This window comes from Triturus cristatus, chromosome 9 (assembly GCF_964204655.1).
Source record: "Triturus cristatus chromosome 9, aTriCri1.1, whole genome shotgun sequence".
Taxonomy (NCBI): domain Eukaryota; kingdom Metazoa; phylum Chordata; class Amphibia; order Caudata; family Salamandridae; genus Triturus; species Triturus cristatus.
In genome coordinates this window covers 345,010,252-345,032,131 of record NC_140592.1, presented here as the reverse complement: position 1 = coordinate 345,032,131, position 21,880 = coordinate 345,010,252, and the positions used below count along the sequence as shown (strand labels likewise).

The following is a 21,880-nucleotide window of genomic DNA, read 5'->3' as shown; positions in this document are numbered from 1 at the left end:
CACCTATTGAATCTAGATTGGTGCTTCTTGCTCTATGCTACCTCACCACCCTCTTTATATTGTGGCTATGCTGTATGTGAAGTGCCACTCACAGGTCCTGTAGTCACGTTCCCACACAGTGACATCCCAAACACTTGGCCATCACACCCTTCGCTTCTGCTGCATACCTTTTCTATAAACACGCAATGGGGTGCAGAGACCCTAAATGGCAGCAGTTATCCTTCGACACCAACAGAACTCTGCGGCACTAGGGGCTGGAGGAACCTGCCGATGGGAATCCCAGAATGGATTCTATCACTGCTCCTCCTATCGATGGAGCCACCGCAATTATGGCTGAACTAAAGGCGGGATTTAGGGCCATGGACTCTTGCTTTGATGCTCTCACCGTACGGCTCAACAATAGGAACGAGTGTACTGAACTGCAGCCATGGTTAAACATCTAATGAGGGCAGAGGGCCTGCTGAAGATGGTAGCCATGAAGAATGAGGACTTGGACGCACTCTCCCACTGTAATAATATTCGCATCATAGGTGTGGCGGAGACCACTGGCACGGGACACATGTATACCTTAGTCGAGAGCCTATTGACGGCACTATTTGGCAGAGAGTCATTCACTGACACTTTTGTAACTGAGAGAGTCCATCAATCCCTGGGTCCACATCCCATTCCGGAAGCACCCTCATGCCTCACAATAGCCCGGCCCTTCAATTTCCGGGTTCGAGATACTGCCCTGTGCTTAGCCCTCAAAGACATCCTTACAGTATAAAGGCATGATTATATCTCTCTTTCCGGATTTCACATACATAGTTCAGGAGACTCGAAGCAAGTTCACCGAGGTTAAGAGGACACTGAAGCAATACGGCCTACGCTATGGCATGCTATATCCGGCTCGATTGCAGCTACAGCTGGACGGCAAGTTAAATATATTTGATTCTCTGGCGGACACGGTGGTCTTTGTAAACACTTGGCTCGATGTCACTGGGGCATCTGCCATCTGCTGGCTTCCCAGCTCCTTCGCCACAGGGCTTGCAGGATATGTCTTCAATCTGATGGCACCAGGCTGAATGGTATTGATTTCTACTCCTATTCCATGTTACTCACTTTACAGATTACATGCTAAATGATGCGTGCAAGACTCCTCTACACAACGCTCTACATGCTAGTGCATTTGACTGGCAGAATTTGCACTAGAACAGACCCTAACATGCAGCCAGGAGACTCCCTCATCGGAGAGTTGCCACACCTCGAGGTGTACACCACCCTGCTTATTCACTTGGTTTGTTGGGGTTATTCTGGGATTCACCAGTGGTTCTTTACTCCGGTGTGGGTGAGGGGTTAGGGAATGGGTATTGTTCTGAATGTTTTGTTTTGTTCCAGAAGCTACACCACACCTGTTGCCATGCTAATTGTTATTTCAACAACTCCCTGTCATTCTTACACTCAATACCATTACACTGAAGTCAAAAAGTACAATCTCTGTATGACCTGGAATATTAGGGGCCTCAACAACCCGCAGAAAGGTAAACAGGTCCTTTCTTACCTAAATAGACACCATATTAAACTGGCCTTCCTACAGGAGACGCATTTGAAGCCTCGTGCAATTGCTCATTTGCTTCATCATGGGGGCCTAATCATTATTTTGCCTACTATAGCTCCTATTCTCAGGAGGTTTGCACTCTGATGCATAGGAGCATCCCCTTTGTTACACGAGAGGCGGTTACTGACATTGAAGGCAGGTATCTTCTGGTATCCGCACCGCTTATCAATAGGTCCGTTATGAAAAATTAGGGAGGAAAGAAAGTATCTGATTGAAAATAATTATTTGAATATTTGTACTGAATTGATGGTTGGTTAAAAAGCTTCTGTTATAGTGTTTTCATGAATTAGAAAATGATGTCCAATCGGATAGCTTAAGATAGCATGAAATGCACTGACATCTGTTACTATTTGCAGAAATAAATATGCACTTATTTTATGCAAACAAGCCTTTACACATGTATGGGGTATTTTGAGTACTTTTCCATTTAAATCAGTGAAACAAAAGCCTAATCTATGGTCTCTGTATTTATAAATTGCATTAGTTTTGTGTTCCTCTTGAGAAGGCCAATTCCAGGATGTCCCGGCCTCTGTAACTTTCAAGGTTTTTAGCTCAAGCCTTTCCTAGGGAACATTCATTAGATGGACTGTTGACTGTATTTAGTTGGATTGTCGGACTGTATTTCTGTATTGTATAAATCCCCTGTAATTTCCTTTATTCAATAGGCACGCCTCATTTATTATCATGCAGTAGAAGTAGCCATTTCTAGATGTATCTTATTGACTGTATCTTGTGTATTGGGCTATTCTGAACTCAGATTAATACATTTCAAATATTTGCGCAGACTATACTACATGCCTAAAACATTCTACAAACTGGAGTTGTGAGAGTCATTTAGGAGTGACAGATGTCGAGCACATGAGGCAACTTTATTATTTTTTACCCTTGGCATTTAACTGTCCGAGGATCTGGAAGAGGTGGGCAAAGTAATAGCTGATATGTTGAGCACACCACTTATACTCTCCCCATTGGTTGCTCTGCTGGGCTATGATAAGGACATTACAAATCCTAAACGCAAACTTGATGCACTACTTCTGGTGCTGGTGAAACAAAGGGTAGTCACCATAAGCCCCCTAACCCTACCAGGAAGCAAATGGTTTCTGGCAACTAATGAACATGACAACCCTGACCCCTCAGGGATCGTGGAAACAGATCAGGACCTCTCGCTCAGTCACTCGTGCTCTTTTGGTGTTAGAGTAATATACAGAGAATACACAGTGGGATGTTTTTTAACATTTATTGAACCAAAATTATCCTTGTATAAAATACATGTGATGCAATAATCAGTAGACAGAAGCAGATGAAAGCGATTACAAGCCCCATAAGAGTAAACAGTAGGTACAGCTCTAGCATGGTGCTAAAACAGTGTATATATGCAGGCATATAAAACAAGGTAGCAAACAGAAGTAATTGTACTATGCAAACCCTACTCTGTGTGTGCCTAGAGTGAGTGTAGGTGTGAAGCCAAGAATCCCCCCAAGGGATGATACAACCCCATTACCTTGCGGGAGAGAATGTAGGACCCCGTAGTCACAACTGGACAACCCTCACGAAGATTCCAGACCGCTGTGTGGTGAAGTCTCAGCATGGACCCTTAGTGCCAGCTGAAGGGCTTCCTCTGCTGATCCTAGGAGATGCGGATTATTTATAATAAAAACATCCTAGTGATGTACGTATAGATTAGCAATGTTATGGAAACGTAGATAGCTCAGTCGCCCCGTGGATGAAGATAGAACAGCATTTGTACATTTGTGTGTAAAGGCCTTGTACTTGGTGTTCGAGGCATTGTGATAATGTTATGTGAAGCCAGATGTGTAAACAGAAGTAGTTTCAGAGAAACTAATCAAACATTGTCAAACACGAGAATATGTGAGGGGGCGTGGCCGAGCCGAGCAGCAAGATGGCTGCTTAGTGGTGTGGCTCTGCCGGCCGAGGACATCTTACCTTCAGGAATTACATGCAGCAAATCAAGCTGAATATTCTGCCATGATTTGGATCGCGCTGGGTCGCTGCTAAGTGCGGAACCGGCGAGGCGGAACTGCGGCCTAGCCCGGGCCAGCGATCGCGGTGGCTGTGGGAGCTGAGGTGAATTGAGCGGCCCCGACACACGAATACAGTAAGGCTCCTGGTGTCAGCTGGCCCCGCCCGGGCAACGAAGGCCGGGGGATGTGTGTGCGTCAGCAACGGAAGCTGCTTGAGCGGGACGCAGGGGGCCGGCGACCGGAGCCAATAATGAGGCTTCCCCAGGTGCCGCGGGACGAGCGGCGGCCCTTCTGCTGCGGCGGTCCTTTGCACTGCGAGACAGGAGAGAGGCGCCGTGATCGCATGTGAGACAGCAGCCCAGTTGTGAGGACCCTCGCAAGACGGTAGCCGAAAAGTGAGGACCCTCGCAAGACGGTAGCCGAAAAGGGGAGCAGAGGGACTGGCATGGCCCAGCATACGACTGGGGAGGAGCAGCCTACCTGCAGCAGGGCCCATTGCAACCATATACCGGGGACCCCCGACCCCCCTCCCTCCTGCTACAGTGGGAACCACAGAATTAGACGCCAGCAGGGCAGTTGATTGTAGAGACACTAGCTTGCGGTCCACACCCGACCGTGACGACTTCCCCAGCGACGCCCAGACGCAGCCCTGCGGGAACGGAATCGCCTTAGCAGCGCACTGGGGTGTGGTGGAGCTAGCCGCGAGACGCCATGGGTAAAACAGATGATAAACGAGGGGAGCTCATCTTCGAGAAACGTACTACCCACCTGCAAGACTCTGACCCGACACAAGTAACGGTGGTACCTGAAACGCAACAAGACTCAGAGCACGATGAGGCTATTAGACCCATGCTCAGAGAGGTCAAAGGAAGCCTGCGGCAAATAGACTCAAAATTACTCTCTGGTGCGGCGAATGGACCAGGTTTCCCAGAAAGTGGACAAGCATGAAACTAGACTTGACACCTTAGAAACCAGGGTATCAGACTCGGATGACCGCCAGGAGGAGACACAGGAAAGATTACTGCACATGGACAAGGTACTAGAAGTCATCAAGGAGTGGAACGAGGACCTCGAAGCGCGGTCAAGAAGAAATAATGTCCGCATATTTGGGATTCCGGAGTCTACAAATATAAACAACATGAAACACTTTGTAGAAGGGCTCTTGAAAGACTTGTTTGGCTCTGAGCTGTTACCGATATTCCTAGTGGAGTGCGCCCACTGTACCCTGGGCCCGCGACCGCCTCCGGGCGCTCCATCACACCAGATTCTGGCCCGATTACTAAACTATAGGGACAGGGATGCTGTTTTTGAGGATGGCCAGAGAGAAAGGAGACACCCAACATCAAGGAAATAGTATCTTGTTTTACCTGAACTTCACCCAGGCTGTACAGGCTGCCCGCAGGGAGTATATCCCAGCCAAGAAACTGCTCCAGAAGACCGGCACAAAATATGCGATGGTCTACCCGGCGAAGCTCAGAGTGCAAACCGGGGGCAAACCGTTAATTTTTACGGATGCTGCTCTGAAATTTGCCAAACAAAATGCAAAGAAGCACCGGAGCCAGGATGCGGCAGCCGAAGAATCCCCGAGTAGTCAGCTAAGTGACAATGACCAAAAACTGTAGCATGACGTTCTGCTCTCTGTATGCGTGCTATATAACTAGCAGCCACTCCTATAAAAATGTGCTTTTTCTACAGGCATGTACCTAAAAGGTGCTTTGCCCCATCATACATTGGGAGTCAATGCCTACACTGCTCGGCCACCCTGTTCCATGTGACAGGGCAGTTAGCAGGCAAACCCACGGCCTCCTGGGATGATTCCCCTTAGCCCTGAGTTCTGAGGGCATTTGTTTGCAGTGAGAAGTTCATTACGGGATGCACAACCTGATTGGGGGGTTGGTGTGAGAGGGTAGGGGATGTTATTGTTTATAATTGTTTGATGCAGTACGAGCAACACTTAAGATTCCTGATGGATCTCATGGGCAGCATAGCACATCACCTACTAAACAACATGCACTACGGCAGCTTCTCACTGGGGATATGGAAACATGAAAGGCTTAGCGGGAGGCTCTAGAACCGGGACCCCTTGCATGTTCACCGCACTGACCTGAAAGACCTCCAGATGTCCAGGGTTACCTGCCTGACCTGGAATGTACATGGTCTTAATGACCACCGCAAGATACGCCTGGTGCAGTCATACCTGGCCAGACATGGAGTAGACCTATGTCTCCTACAGGAGACTCACCTTAGAGAGGTCTTGATAGACCAGCAATAGATGGAGTGAGATACACACGGCCAGCTACTCAAATTACTCCCACGGGGTAGCAATACTGATAAGGAGAGGGGTGCCCTGGCAGACACACCAGACGCTCTCTGACCCAGATGGTCGCTACATAATATTAAAGGGGTCACTGTTTCACCAGCCAATAATTGTTGTCAACACATATGGTCCAAATGTGGACGACCCAACATTCTTCTCACAACTCTGGCAAAAGGTACACTCAATGGGGGATGCTGCAATACTTTGGGGAGGGGATTTTAACATTGTGCTGGCACTGTCAATGGATAAAGAAGGCACATCCCGCACACACCACCCTCAGGCCACGGAGACTTTGCACAGTATAATGGCAGATCATTGCCTGATAGACTCGTGGCGCGCGCTCCACCCCACTGACTGCGTAAGCACGTGTATCACACAACGGCATAACGCATGGTCCTGACTTGATTTTTGGCTGTTGACCAGAGATTTACACAACTGGGTTCAAGAGGCCGCACATCATGCATGCACACTGTCAGACCATGCCCCCATGGTCTTGTATTTTTCAGCGCCTAAACCCTACCAGCAAAAACAACAGTTGATGGACAGAATGCAGAACAATGTCATACATTCATCCCAGTACAGAGATCTCGGCCAAAATCCATCGTTTTTTTGCTCACCATACCATTCCAGTTTGAACCCAGCACATGGGTGCTTGTTTCCGGTCCAGAGAGGACTTGGCTTGGCATTTCAGGCTGGACTGTTCCCATGAGGCACAGGGTCAAGACTGATTTGCATATGGCCAGGTTCAAACTGGGTTGGCATGGTGAGCAAAAGAATGATGGATTTAACCCAGATCTCTTGACCTGGGGTGAATGTTTTGATTTGTTCTGCCTTCTGTCCATCAATTGTGTCTCTTTTGCTTTCTCGCCCTAAGTGCGCCAGATATGCCCAGACGTGGGTCCTGGGCTCACTGTGCCACTGGAATCAAGCTATCCTGGCTGAAGAGGGGTGAAACCCCGAAACCGGTCCAAGGATGCTTGTTTCCGGTCCAGGGAGGACTTGGCAGTTCAGGCTGGACTGTTCCCATGAGGCACAGGGTCAAGACTGATTTGCATATGGCCAGGTTCAAACTGGGGTGGCATGGTGAGCAAAAGAATAATGGATTTAACCCAGATCTCTTGACTGGGGGTGAATGTTTTGATTTGTTCTGCATTCCGTCCATCAATTGTGTGTCTTTTGCTTTCTAAACCCTACCAGCAACATTTTGCGTGGCGCCTCCCCCCTAATGCACTACTAGATGCAGCATTTAGGGAAACTATCAGAACATACATACAGGAGTACTTTGAGCACAACACGGGGTCGGTAGACACGGCAGGTTCACTATGGGATGCCTTTAAGGTGGTGGTGCGGGGGCACTGCATTGCCGGGCAGTCCGGGGTGCTTCGGGACATTCAGGGCAGCCTGAGTAGACTGGAGAGCGAGCTGAAGGCCCTGGAAACACAGTACTGTAGCTCCTCATCTCCCGTGACCCTAGCAGATATGCGCCCCAAACTGACATAATATCAAGATGAGGCGGAGCGCATGACCAAATTCCTGCACAAACATGCCACAGCACGCAGACACGGCGAGGGAGACAGGCCGGGCAAGACGCTTGCCAATCTCCTGTGGAAGCTTAGAGGATCCGCTTACATTCCTGAGATCAGCACCGCAGATGGAGAGATGGTACGCTCCCCACCAGAAATCATGGCCACTATGAAAGATTTCTACGCACAGCTCTACACCACCCGATCCAGCTCCCCTGACTCTGTCCTGGTGGACTACTTTGACTCAATAGAGCTCTTGTGGCTCAGCAGAGCCCATAGAGAGTAATTAGCGGTCCCATTTACAGTGGAGGATACTAAGTGCGCCATTGGCGGTTTGCCTGCAGATAAAGCACCCGGGCGGATGACCTAACTGCTAAATTTTACAAAGAATACTCTGAGTTACTGGTGCCACAGCTATTGGCTGTATACCAGGAGGCTGCACTGTCTGGAGTGTTGCTTGGCTCGATGCACAAGGCTATCATCATCTCCATCTTGAAACCTGACAAGGAACCCCTGCAATGCTACTTGAACCGCCCCCTCACACTGATAAACCTGGATGCAAAAATATTTGCCAAACTTTTGGCCACCCGACTCCAACCGTTGCTTCCAATGATAGTGCGGCCGGACCAATCAGGTTTTATACCGGGAAGGTCGACCTCTCACAACCTCAGGACATTGTTCGCATTAATACACTACCTCACCCCCATGTCCCTGCGATAGACGCCCTGTTGGACGCCACTAAGGCATTCAACTCCGTAGAGTGGGATTTCTGTTTCCACTCCTTCAGCGACTGGGCCTCCCCTTTTCATTCAACAGATAAAGTTGCTTTACACTCTGCCCACGGCGCGTCTCAGGATAAATGGCCTGATTTCAGAACCAATCTTCATCACAAGGAGCACCAGACAAGGGTGCCCCTTGTCGCCGTTACTGTTCGCCATAGCAACAGAGCCCCTGGCGACCATAATCAGGCAACACCACACGCATCGCAGCATTGGCTCTACGACCATGTACGCCGATGATATTACTTTATACATGACGGACCCTAAAGAAAATTTTGCACCTATGACACGTGAGCTGGTGTACTACGGGGGAATATCTGGAGTAACGGTCAACTGGAGGAAATCAGTCATCATTCCCCTAACGACCGGAACCCAGCCCTTTGAAACGGAATACCCCATTACCTGGGCGACGGGACTGACGTGCTAACTGGGGATCTGGATAAGTGCCGATCTACAGGAGATCTGGACGGAGAACTACGGCAGGACGGTGGACTGGATTGAGGAAAGGGTGCCACGCTGCAAAACACTCCCTCTCTCTCTGAATGGCCACATAGCGGTGGCCAATATGATAATTCTGCCCAAGCTGCTGTACCTCTTTCTAAATGTCCCTGTTCCGCTCACAAAGCGCTTTAAAAAAATTGTGGGCCCTAATGATTGACTTGGTGTGGGTGGGGAGACAGCCTGGAATATCCTGGGAGGTGCTTACCCTGCCACAGAAACAGGGTGGATTGGTGGCACCTGACTTTGCCCTTTACGCGTACAGTGCGCAGGTGCAGTTCCTGCACCACTGGGTGCATCCCCCGCCTTTTCAGCCCCATATGGCGATTGAGTTCGACCGGGCAGCGCCATCAACCACCCATACAAATGGCTGTGCAACAAAGTAGACACTGTAGAAGCATTGCGTTGGCGTGGGAGGGACTGAGCAGGCACGCAAATAATGGTGTGCTTTATGCCCCTTCCATGCCACTGGCCAACAACCCATTGATACCCCCGCTCAGGGACAGCAAGGCACAGGAGAGAGCGCACCCACATGGCTTACCGCTGGGCAAAGACTTAGTCTCGCGGGACACCTTTTTAACACTGCAACAAATGTGCGACCCTGCACCTCCCTCGGCACTAGATACACTGCTGTACTATCAATTACAGACCTCCGGCAGGACCAAATTTGACACATTTCCGAACCCACCTCCTACACTGCATGCACTTGAAAATGTTCTCACTGTGGCATCGGGCCATCGACTGATTACCTGGATATACACTATCACACAGCGAGATTTTCCGATACCTGTCCCAAAAGCCCGCGCAGTGTGGGAGGCGGACCTGGGGGTAGCTATTACGGATGAACAGTGGGATTTCAGTTGTGGTCAACTAGAGATACTATTCCCCAACTACCGCCTCAGACAGATACACTTTAAATATATTCATTGTCTATACCGCACTCCGGTGCAATTACTTCGAATGGGACTGCGCTCCGATGACCACTGCTGGAGATGTGGGGCCCCTCAGGCAACATTTATACACCTTGCATGGCAGTACCGGCCTATAGCTCATTTTTGGTTGGCAATATTACACCATATCAACAACATAATAGGCCAGGAGCTGCCCTGCATGCCGATGACAGCTCTGCTAGGTGTCATCCTTGACGTCCCGCCAAAGCGGAGGAAATTAGCGGCTATGCTCTTACTGATGGCCAAAAGACAGGTGGCTCTACAATGGGGTGTCGCCTCTCCTCCGTTAACGAAGGGGTGGGTGTAAAATGTCACGCACTGTAAGACCCAATTGGAGGGATTCTCGGAACTAATGCCGACACAATCCCGGCCCGAGACATGTGGGATGCATTTGTGAGCTGTCTGAGCTCGAGAGCGGTAGATGATTCTTGATGTGTATATAGATGTGTAGAGCTGTTTGAAATGCACTTGGTTGTTAGAAAAGTGCTCCCTATTTTTTATATCTACATCTGCAAACAGACTCGGGAAGGAGACAAGAGATACTATACGCCTCAAGTGTTGAGTTGAGTAACCCGTAGTATATCTTCTATGCTGATAACCCTGATTAACTGACAGTGTGATCTACAAACAATGTACTGCTGTTATGTTGTTGTATGTAATTTTGAAGAAATGCAAATAAACAACAACAAAAAAAACACGAGAATATGTGCAAAAGGTCACAGCAGAAATGTTATTTTGAAAGAGGACATTGTAAGAAATGAGCAGCTTGGCAACATAAGCCTAACACGGGCACATAACAGCAGGCTGGTTATGAGATGTCACGTTTTGCAACAAGAAACAATCTGCATTTTGGAAACTTATGACAGAACAAAACAGGCCCAGAGAAATTTGGGCACCGGTGCTCCAATATCTACTGCAACAGGTGTTGGGCAAGACTGCAGGGGATACATAGCATAAGTGAACGGTAACTCTGGTGTTTGGGGTTGTGTTGTAGTTGGGAGGGCATGGATGTTACAAGACCAGGCTTGAATTGCCTCATATAAGTCTGAAATGATCTGTTTACTGCGTGCTAAGGGAAGTGGTTCTGAAAACACTATTGGCAAACTGTCTCTGCATATGCTGTGAAGGGATTTTGCCCATTTGAATAATTTGGTTGTTAACATCATAAAACCTGAAAAAAATAAATCAATTAAAAAAAAGTTTGCAGTAAAAAACATGTTTAGAGCATTCACTGGCTTTTGCTTGAATGATTGCCAATTCATCCCTATTACGTCACATCTCACCACTAAACATGTGTGACCTTTCGGTTTAAAACCCTATAACAGATTATATTATTGGGATATGTGCCAGACTTCATTTGTGTTAGTAACTGTGCAGACTTTACACTAGTCTGTCATTTGAGTTATACTTAATTTTTTTTGGCTTTGGCTTTCATCACACACTGTCTTATGTTTGTCTTCTAATAGATCATGAGACTGACTATTTTATTTGTCCTAATTCATAATTGACCAACTAATTACTTTCTGCCATCTGTATTGATTTGTAAATAAACCTATATGGCTTAACTTGGAACTCTGTCTCACATACGTTTGACTGGTTTTGGCTCAGTCTCGCTCAGTCTTATGAAGACTCAGATAGTCCTGATCCTATATATCGACCTCTTAATAATTTAATTAGACTGTCAGACTTCCTTTAATAATAAAAAGGAAATGAAACAACAGTTTGTGGTTTAATTGAATTGAACACCTTTACATTACAACCATGTAAATATGTATCCTGAATTTGGAGTAGTTTATGAAAAAGCATACCTAACTAAACAATAGGGAATGGATACAGTAAATAGGTATATGTTTTTCAAACAACTGGAAAAGGAAAAACTGACTAACAAATGTTTGCAGCCATTGCCAACCAGACAAAAAAAAACAAAGGAATCTCTGAAAGTAAAAAAAAACACTAAAACAAAGACGACGCGGTATGGGGCAAAACCAGTAAGCAAGAGAAAAACAAAACAACAATCAAAACAATCCTGACTTGTTAACTCAAACATGATTCACAAAGCTGGCATTCATCAGCCTGGAATTGAACTGGCAGAAATAAAAAGGAAGGGAAGCTTGGTAAGTGATAGCTACTGTCCACTGAGCAGGCACAAAGAAATATTTACAAAACACATTAATAGTAGATTCACTTCTCATGCACATTTGCTTCTCCATCAGCTCACTACCCCTTTTCTTTGGCCACTTTAAGAACAGTGCTCCCTACATCCCTCTACAACTTATATAGCAGATATAGTCAAGAGGCAAAAATACTTGTTATCTTTTATGCCCTTACCTCTATGACTGCCAGGTAGCAGTCCTTGGTATCTGTGCACAAGTCAAATATATTTCTCTTGACATCAATTGTAGCTGTAAGACAAATCGTCAAGTTAGGATGGGCAGGCTGTTTTATAGCAAATACACCAGTTATTAACTGAAGTCTTTATAAAAGAGCAAAGCGCAATACAAAGAACGAAAAATTTACATGAGTGGCTAGATATTTCTTAAGTGACTAGGCAGATAAGGTTACTGTGTGTCAATAGGTGAAATGAAACTATACAGACCAGCAATATAGTCCGACTACTAAAGTATCGATATTTAATTTGCTTACATAACATCGGAGACTGCAATCCCTGTGTAAAAGGCAGTCTCTAATTTCTCTATTACAGGCAACCTGTGATGTCCCTAATCGCCTGCAATGAAGAATTGAAGTAGCTGATCCACTTAAATAACATTTTTTTTTAAACATTTCTTTATTGTCCATTATAACTAGCACTATACATGTCACAGCAGTTATACATTGTATCACAACATGGATCTACTGGTACATGGTGACAAGACTAATGTCTATAGTTTGTTCGTTTTTGACTGTTCGTTCTTGTTGTCCTGAGTGACATCAGTTTTCAAGTAAGATTCATTGTTTAATGAACTTAAGAACTCATTTAAACACCCTCCCCTCAATTAACCGGTGTCGCTAAATGATATCCTATCCCCAACTCTATCTCAATTAGTTATGTGGCTATTACCACGATGTTCTTACTATGTTCCATTGTGGTGGCCTTCCTCCTCTGGGGCAATAGTGGCCTGAGACCTCAACTCTCCCAGTTCCTCTATCTCCTGTATCTTTCCCCCCCACGCCAGCAGCACCTCCGGAAGCTTATCATCCCTTCTGGTCTTTCTCATACGGTGTTCTTCAACCACTGCCCATTCTTGAAGATCTTTCTTCCATTCGTCCACCAGCGGGCCCTAGGGGGATAACCAGTGGATCGCTATTCTTCTCTTGGCTACCTTAAGACCCAATATCAGGAACCGTCTGGTAGTTTTACGTTTGGGATTCTTGGGTATCAGACCAAGAGGGCATGTGTGTAGCTCTAGGGCTATTGCCCAACCAGTGATTCTGCTCAGTTGTTCCAGAATCTCTTATCAAAATCTTTGTATTACTTGGCAATGCCAAACCACATGAATAAAATCGGCTTGGGCGTGCTGGCAACGGGGGCATTTGGAGTCTCTGGGTGGATTAATTGGCGTGCAGCCTCTTGGGCGAGAGATAGGACCTATGTACAATATTCTATTGTATTTGTTTAAATCTATTACAGATTGAAACTTTTTGGATGTTTTCGTGGATCTTCCACAGTCTGTTATCGAGATCACATGTGCACTAAGTTCTTGCCATTTTTCCTCAATTTTCAGGGGCTTAACTATTTCACCTTCTCTAGGTAACTTATTACAGTTGAGCTCAGATATCACATTGCCTGCTTCCAGAGCCAACAATTGAGCGAAAAGGCAGCTCACAGAGCATTATTAAAGATGCACTTTAAACAAACATTGGAAAAGCCAATCGGTGGTGCCTTTGGGACCTATTGAATTTGCCAAAGATTTTCAGTGATGTTGTACACCATCCCTTATCCTGTTCAGTATGGCTAAAGAGGACAGCAAAGTTCTTTAAAAACAAACAGACTGGCAAACAAGTGAGTGTCAATGTACTAGCTTTGTAAATGCTTTCTAATTTACTGTTCTAAACTGTTCCCCGACCACAGTAAAATGCTAAAATAAAGAAAATTAAAAAAAAAAGTCAAACTGGCCGCTGATGCAAGCATCATGAGCATGCTTCATGAAAAAGGTGCACATATGCTAGCAAAGAGCAACCATTTTGGAATGCTTTATTTCTATGGTGGCTGCCGTGTGCTCATATGTACCACCATGAATGCAGACATATAAAAAAATAAAAAAATAAATATATATATATATATTCACTGAAGAAACCATAGGTTTCAGGGGCGTTATAGTTAGCTGGACTTTTCACTCATACAAAATCATTGAAATTCCCCCGTTATAGTTCGTTCAGCTAACTATAACTCGCGCGCCCGCAATGCACTGCTGATGACGTCACATATTACATCACTCAATGTGATAAGTTGGCCTGATATATGATGTCACTAATTCTAGTGTACACCTTGTATCAGTCCAAACAACCCTTATGGTGATTGGTTGTAAAGTCAACCTTAGAGACCAGCTATCCTAGTGGTAGCATGGACAAGAGCAGTCTTAGGCTAAACTCTGAATGGCATGTGAAGCCAGCTGTTATACCATTTGTAACCCCTTAAATACCAAATGAAAGGACACCACAACAGATATATATAAAAATAGAATGTATTTATTCTAGTCAAACCCTCAGCACTCTTTATGAGATTAGAGGTAAGTACAACACAGTCTTATTTAAGCATACATTAAGCCACACAGGTAAGTAATACAGTTAGGCCCTAGGGGCCACGCAAACCATATACTAAGTAAGTGGTATAAGAACCACTGTCACAAACACAGGATAGGCCTAGGCCTAGGCAATCGCTGGGGCTACACTACATTACCAACAGTTAGGAAGTGGGAGGCCCACAGGATTCAGGTGCAGAGTGGAAACACTCACGCGTAATGTGTAAAAGTCGATAGAATTATTAGCAGTTAGAAATTAACAGTTTTAGGCCACTTCTGGTATAGCTAGAAAGTCGAGACTCGGAAACTAGACCCTAGGATAGTCAATACCCTTGTCAGCACCGAAGTACTCAAGTTACCTAGCCCACGGGCTGCGGGTGCATAGGTGTGAACTTGCGTCGGGTTTCGTCGTTGACTTCTATGGATGCCTGAAGGAAAGTTGCTGACAGGCAGTCAGTGAAGAGTGTCCGGTGGATCCCAAGGATGGGATCAAGAAGGAAGGAACCTGCAAGCAGAAGGGACAGAGTCTAGGTCACCAGCCAGGAACCAGGAAGGAACCAGGCGATGTTGTGAAGATACAGGTGAAGAGGTGAAGCTTGTCGCAGCAGCCACGGGTACCAGGAGACGTCGAGGACGACCAGGACCAGGAGGTGAGCTGTCCCACGAAGGCTCTTGCTGTCGGCGGCGTCGAAGTCGAGTCAGGACCCAACAAGCCTTGGCAAGCGGAACCCACGCAGGATGGAGGACTTGCTTCTGGTGCAGACCAGGAAGGTCTGGGGTGCTTCTCTTTTACAGAGGAGCGGGTGCCAGTCTGGGGGAGCCGGACCAGCAAGATGAAAGTAAAGGTTCGTCGTCGCAGAGGCTACTAGCCAACGGGCCAGCAACCGGACAACACGTCGAGCAACACAAGTGCAGAAGGGCCCCATACAGAACACGTGAAGTGTGGGGAGCTGATCTTCTTTGCAGATGGTGCTCGGGAGTGGGGCTTCTCAATTCCTCAAGCACAGCCTCAAAAGCCTCGGAAGTCGCGCTAGTCAGTTACTAGCCACTTTTCCCAAGTCGCCGGTCCCACGTCCCTCGTCGCCTCCACGGGTCTCAGCTTCGCTGGAGATGTGGATCTGGGTCAGAGGTGTCTGGAAGTCTCTGCGCTGGTCAGTCTCTGCAGTCGTCCCTTGTAGGATCAGTTGCAAAGCAAGCAGCGGTCGCTGGATGGTGCCTGGTTGCCCAGGGTGGTCACTCCTTGGCCACAAGGGAGATTTCTTCAGTCTTCTTCCAGAGGTCGAATGTCGAAGGTCCAGAGTTTCTGTTCAAGTTGCAGATTCAGGTTAATCTAATTTAGCAGGGCTCAGCTAGCTACTGACATACTGGGCTAGTGGGCTGGGCTACCTGCAAGGTGCCTCCTATGGGTGGGACCAGGAAGGGGAGTGGCTACACCCCCTTTCCTTTGTCCAGTTTCGCGCCAGAGCTGGGGCTGGAGTGCCCCAGCACCGGTTTGAACTGGACTATGCATGGGACACCTTGTGTGCCCCAGGCCGTGTCTAGTTTCTTTCAGCCCTCCCTGCCCCAATACACTAAAGTCTGTCTGGGGAGGTGCTAGCACCTCCCCAAGCAGGAAACCTATTGTCCAGGCCTCCCTGGCTGGGAGGGCTCCCAGCTACAGGAGGTCAGACTCGTGTCTGTGGCAGCAGCATCCATTTTGTGATGCTGAGGCTTTGGTGAAAGTTAAACAGCAAAGTAGGATTTTAACATGTCTCTCCCTCTAGAAGGGAGGAATAATATCCTCATCACCAGAAATGGTATGGGGGTATTATTCCAAAGTGTTAGACACCTTACACGACATGTTTTGAAAAGCCAAACCATAGTTACCATAACCGTTTAAGATTATAAGGTACTTTAAGAGTATATGGTAGGCTATATCATAGAACAGCTATAAGGACATGGTTCCGAAAGCTGCAGACAGGCTCAGCTCATGCTAGAGCACCATCTCACATGTTACCAAGCACTCTGCCTCCAGGATTGTTAAGGCCTGCCATAGGAGTGGCTGATAGGTACACATGTCTATATATAAGGTAGGTATAGGAATACTACACCTAAGCAAGGGGTGATTACACGACCTTGCCCCAGCTGAGTGATCAGCCAGTTGTGTCATAATGGAAGGCCATGCCAGGGGTGGCATAATACATGCTGCAGCCCCTGGTAGGCCTAGGGTACACCTATGCCCTGGGTACCTAGGGTACACTGTACAGGGTCCAATAAGGTGATCCTTACCAATTGGTTATGTACCTAGGGTACATGGGGTCCATTTTAAAGAGAGAGCAGACAGCCTGAGACCCTGAATGGCAGGATCTCAGGCCAACTAAGTCGAAAAACCAGCTAAACACTAGGCAAAAAGTTGGGGGTAACCATAGTGAGATATTCACCTTCCTACACTCATGACATGGTCAGTGACATCACTGATGACATCTCAAATGACATCACTGATGACATCATCCAGTGAATGTGTGTTTTTCTGAAAATTACGTATGTTTTATATATGTATATCTCAAGGTCGATGGGAGAATAAATGGGTATATAAGTGTCTAAATGGATGATTTGTTTTTGAAAAATTGATTGTATAACTGATTAAGTGTACCTTAGTGAATACATGGCTTAGTGAGTAATGTTTAAATATGTAACTATCTGTATCAGTCTCTCACTTTGTATATAAGTGGCTGCATGGGTTGGTGAGTAGCTACATGATTGTCTATATAGGTTATTAGTTGGTTTTTTGAGTATCAGTATGAGTGTCTGAGTGTCTGTATGGTTCGGTGGGGGGTATTACGTAGTGCATAGGTGCATGAATGAGTGACTCACTGTTTGTATGTGTTGAAGACAGCATGTGTGCAGGACTGTATGGGTGGATGAGTGTGTGCATGGGTGTGTTAGTGAGTGAATGACTGTCTCAATAGTGTCTTCATGAGTAACTACATATGTTTTAAACTAGTGTATGTGACTATTGGTGTATATAAGGGAGTATATGTGAGAGTGAGAGATTGGAAGAGTTCCTGTATGAATAAGTAGGGGTTTCTATAAGTGATTGTTTAAAAGACTAAGTATGTGTACGTTTCTGTAGAAGTAAGTGTGGTGGTGTGTGTATGACTGTATATGCAAGTAAATGGATGTTTGATTCTTTATTAGCATGAGTGACTATGTGTGTGAGTAACTCTATGGATGAGTGGCGTTGTGTAACAGGATGTATAGGTGTATGAGTACATATGATGAGTGAGTACATGTATGAGTGACTGTATAGGACTGGTGGTGAATGAGTGGATGTGTATGTGGATCTTATAATTACTGAATAGGTTGTTGTAACTGGTATTGGTATGTCCATTGTTTTGAAAATTTTAGTTTCTATTTTTGAATGTGTGTTTCAAAGGTTATATTAGGGGGAGAGGAGGTCGGCCACTATCACAAGGATGATGTCATCAGTGATGTCATTTGAGATGTCATCAGTGATGTCACTGATCATGTCATGAGTGATGTAATATGTGACGTCATCAGCAGTGCATTGCGGGCGCGTGAGTTATAGTTAGCTGAACTAACTATAACGGGGGAATTTCAATGGTTTTGTACGAGTGAAAAGTCCAGCTAACTATAACGCCCCTGAAACCTATGGTTTCTACAGTGAATTTCTAAGATTTTTTAAATGATAATTCCTAACTATAACGTGCCTATGGTTTTTTCAGTGAATTTCAAAGGTTTTTTAAATGCTAATTTCTAACTATGCCTACAGAGATAGGACATGTGAAGAAAGAAGAAAAAACGCACAAAGAAAAAAAAGAAATGCAGAAAGAAGCAACTGAAGTCCTCAAAGACGAAGAAAAGTGCAGGAAGAAGGATAACGTGCAGAAAGAACAAACAGAAGAGCAGAAAGAAGCCTTGTTGCAAAATCATCCTGTACCCTCAACATTTTCAGACGGATACTGGTGGTAACTGAGTCTGACTAACCAGTCCTAGAGCCAGTGCTATGTTAAAAGACACTCAGAATACAGTGAAAACACCTACAAACACTAGGGAACACTATGCGTTGGGGTCCCCCTGTGATTAGCATGACCTCCTCTGTAAGCCCCTAGTATATAATAGGGCAGGGGATTAAAACTACCTCTTAAAATGCGCCACAGGGCGCGTTTGCACACGTCACCTCAGGCCCTGTCCCCTCCCTTCCCCACTGTGTAAACACACCCTGTGGCATTTCTAAGTTGGGAGATTAAGTTCATTTGAATCCTGAGGGTCCCTAGGGTCCAACTAGCCCACTAGGTACCTTCAGTAAGCGCCACAGAGCTGCGTTGCAGAGGTGTAAAAAGTGGCACGGCCTGGACCACCTCTCTGCAACGCAGCTCAGTGGCGCATACTGGAAGCACCTGTGGGCTAGTTAGCCCCCAGGGGCCATCAGGATTGAAGGGGAATTATTTTCCCAACTTAAAACGCGCCATAGGGCGTGTATGCACACTTCACCCCAGGCCCCGTCCCCTCCCTTCCCCACTGTGTAAACACGCCCTGTGGCCGTTTTAAGTTGGGAGATTAAGTCTCCTTGAATCCTGATGGTCCCTAGGGGCAAAATAGCCCACTAGGTAGTCCAGTAAGCGCCATTGCAGAGAGGTGTAAAAAGGAGCACGGCCTGCACCACCTCTCTGCAACGCAGAGCAGTGGCGTTTACTGGAAGCACCTGGTGGGCTAGTTGGCCCCCAGGGTCAAACTAGCACACTAGGTACCTCAGTAAGCGCCACAGAGTTGCGTTGCATAGAGGTGTAAAAAGGGGCGTGGCCTCAGAAGACCTGTCTGCAACGCAGCTCCCTGGCGCATACTAGTGATACCTGTTTGGCTAGTTGGCCCTCAGGGACCCTCAGTATTGAAGGGGAATTAATTCCCCAACTTACAAATCGCCAGGGGGCGCGTTTGCAGAGTGCTGCAAGGAGGGGGCGTGGCCTCCGGCGCGATGCCGGTCTTTTATTTTTTTTAAGAAGGAGGGCTGTGTGGCCCCCCCTTTTTCTAATTTATTGGCCCTGGGGACCCCAGCCTGCACCCTCATTTTTTTTGTTGAAAAACATTAATTTGGAAGGGGGCCGCGTGGCCCCCCTCCCAAGGCCTTTATCGGCCCCGGGGACCCCAATCCCCGGGTCATGGCCTTTTTTTTTTTTATTCTTTAGGAGGGGGGCTGCGTTGCCCCCCTCCTCAGGCCACTTATGGCCCCACGGACCCCATCCCCCGGGGCCGGCCTTTGTTTTTTATTATTTTAAAAAAATATATATTTATAGAAACACCTAGGACATGCTGGACAAACCATATGTACCTATCACCATGACGATTTGCGTGATATTAATTAAAAGGCGACTATGCATACAATGAATCCACATGGAATGTATTTACACCGCTAGTGAAGCTCTGACGTGTCTGATGCCCTACCGTGCCTAATCCCGGCGCACCCGCCGGTGGGTACTCTCCAAGTAGACACCCTTGTCGTTTATTTATACAAACATGGGTAGCTATTGACGGGCACATTTAATACACACGCACACCAAGCCATTACAAGGGGATTCGATAAAAATTTGACCAAACTATGCAAGAAACCCCCCTCACGGTTAATAATACACACATCCACCGCTGAATGTGTAATACTTTTTATTTTACTCTCTGGAAAGGAGACAAACCTCACTTGAGAGTCACAGCGTGCTCCTGACTGAGCACAATGCTGTGTTACACCCACCAGTGCCCGCCGAGTGCCACACACCTCTGTGTTGTATTCCACCAGCTAGTGCGTATGCAATGACACTCTCTAACCCATGTGCACTGTAACACCACCCCGTGAATATGTCATGCCACACTTGCCTTCGCACAGGTTATATTGCCCCATCTAACGTGCCTTCCTCGATGCCTATGTTATAACGCACAACGCTATGCCATACATATTACAATCTGGGATCCATATCTTTGTCACAGTGCATATGCAACGTTACACACCCCAGCACATATTTTATTTTACAACTTTAGAGACTAGTTAGGTTACACAACACTGCCCTGTGCATATTACACTCCAAGGCGCATAGCACGCACTAGTGCCTGTGCTATCTCGCGCTCTCCAATGAATCCGTCATTGCGCACAATGTATTGCATATTATATTTCACACACCGGTTCATCTAATATCACACTTTTTGCTGCATAGTTTATACCATATACTATATCTAGTTTTCATTTTCAATCGTGCTCTCAGGACTATGTTCTATATAACACTGTGTCCACCTACCCTTTTCACGGGCATTACATTTTGCGATGGGGGGTGGAGTGTCAGGGGGTATTTCTGCCAAGTGAGCCAGGAGTCACAGTCACAAACGTCCTCTTCTTCCTGAATATAAGTGAGATTATGCTGCATACTTGTTCATATTTTAAGTAGTTCACTCAGACACACATTTTAAAAACAATAAAGTTCCTAATACCCACCTTCTCTGAACAGTTAGCTTGCTGCCCCATCCACCTCCACTCTATCCTCTGTCTGAATACATGGACTAGCCTCCTCTCTCCTGCCATGCATGGTCAGATGTGCTGCCACTGCCCTCCATTTAGCCTGATGTACCAGTCCACTCCTCCTGCCCTCCATTGCCCAATTCTATGGCCCATCATTGACCTCCTTAGCCTCTGTGCTTAGCTTGCTGCCTCTATTCTCCTTCCCCCTGCCCTCCGATGTCTTTGTGCATGCCCCTGCTCCATCCTTTTTGCCCACCATGTTCCATGGACCTTCCACTCCTATCTACTCTAAATGTTCTGTTGAGCTGCCACTCCCCTCCCACCTACCTAGCATTGTCAGATGACTGTAACCTGTCCCTGCCACCTCCACCCTGCCAGTCCACATGGCATGCCCCTATCCCCTTCCTCCTTTCCTCCATGGTCCATTTTACTGCCACACCCTTCTGCCCTCCCTGGTCTGTTGTGCTGCAACTGCTCCTCCTGCCAGCCCCGCGTGGTCTGTTGTGAGGCCCCTTCCCCTGAACTCTCTTGTCTGTGCCCAGGCCCTGACCCTCCCTTCTATCCTCCATGGTCCTTTGTGCATGCTCCTGCACCCTCCTTCTTGCCCATCATAGCCATTGTGCTGCCACTAACCCTCCCGCTTGCCATGCAGGGCCTGCTGTGCTGCCATGGCCCCTCCCACCTTCCCTGTGTGCTCAGCTAGCTGCCCCTGACCCCCTCCCACCTACCCTCCATGGGCTGTGTGTATGCCATCATAGTCTCACTGTTGCTCTCCATGGTGTGTCTTGTTTCTAGTGCCCATCCTGCCTGACCTCCATGGTCATCTTGCTGCTCCTGCCCTGCCCCCTTGCCCCCAGCCCTCTGTTTCCATGTGCAGACCCCTATTACCTCCCTCCTGGCTTCTGATTCATTGTAATGCCCCTGATCCGTCCCTCCTGCCCTTTATGGTCTGTTATGCTGCAGCTTTCTCTCCTGTCTGTCCATTATGGTCAACTA

The 21,880-nt window shown here is 46.9% G+C and overlaps 1 protein-coding gene across 6 annotated transcripts in view; it reads right to left on the bottom strand.

The window, feature by feature from the left end:
• DCAF1 (DDB1 and CUL4 associated factor 1) overlaps positions 1–21,880 on the bottom strand; it is an 814,171-nt gene that overhangs the window by 147,770 nt on the left and 644,521 nt on the right. For all 6 annotated transcript variants that reach the window (XM_085625108.1, XM_085625107.1, XM_085625110.1 and 3 more), the window contains exon 21: positions 11,975–12,048. In XM_085625108.1, the coding sequence (XP_085481234.1) occupies positions 11,975–12,048 (74 nt within the window). The remainder of the gene's footprint in view (positions 1–11,974; positions 12,049–21,880) is intronic.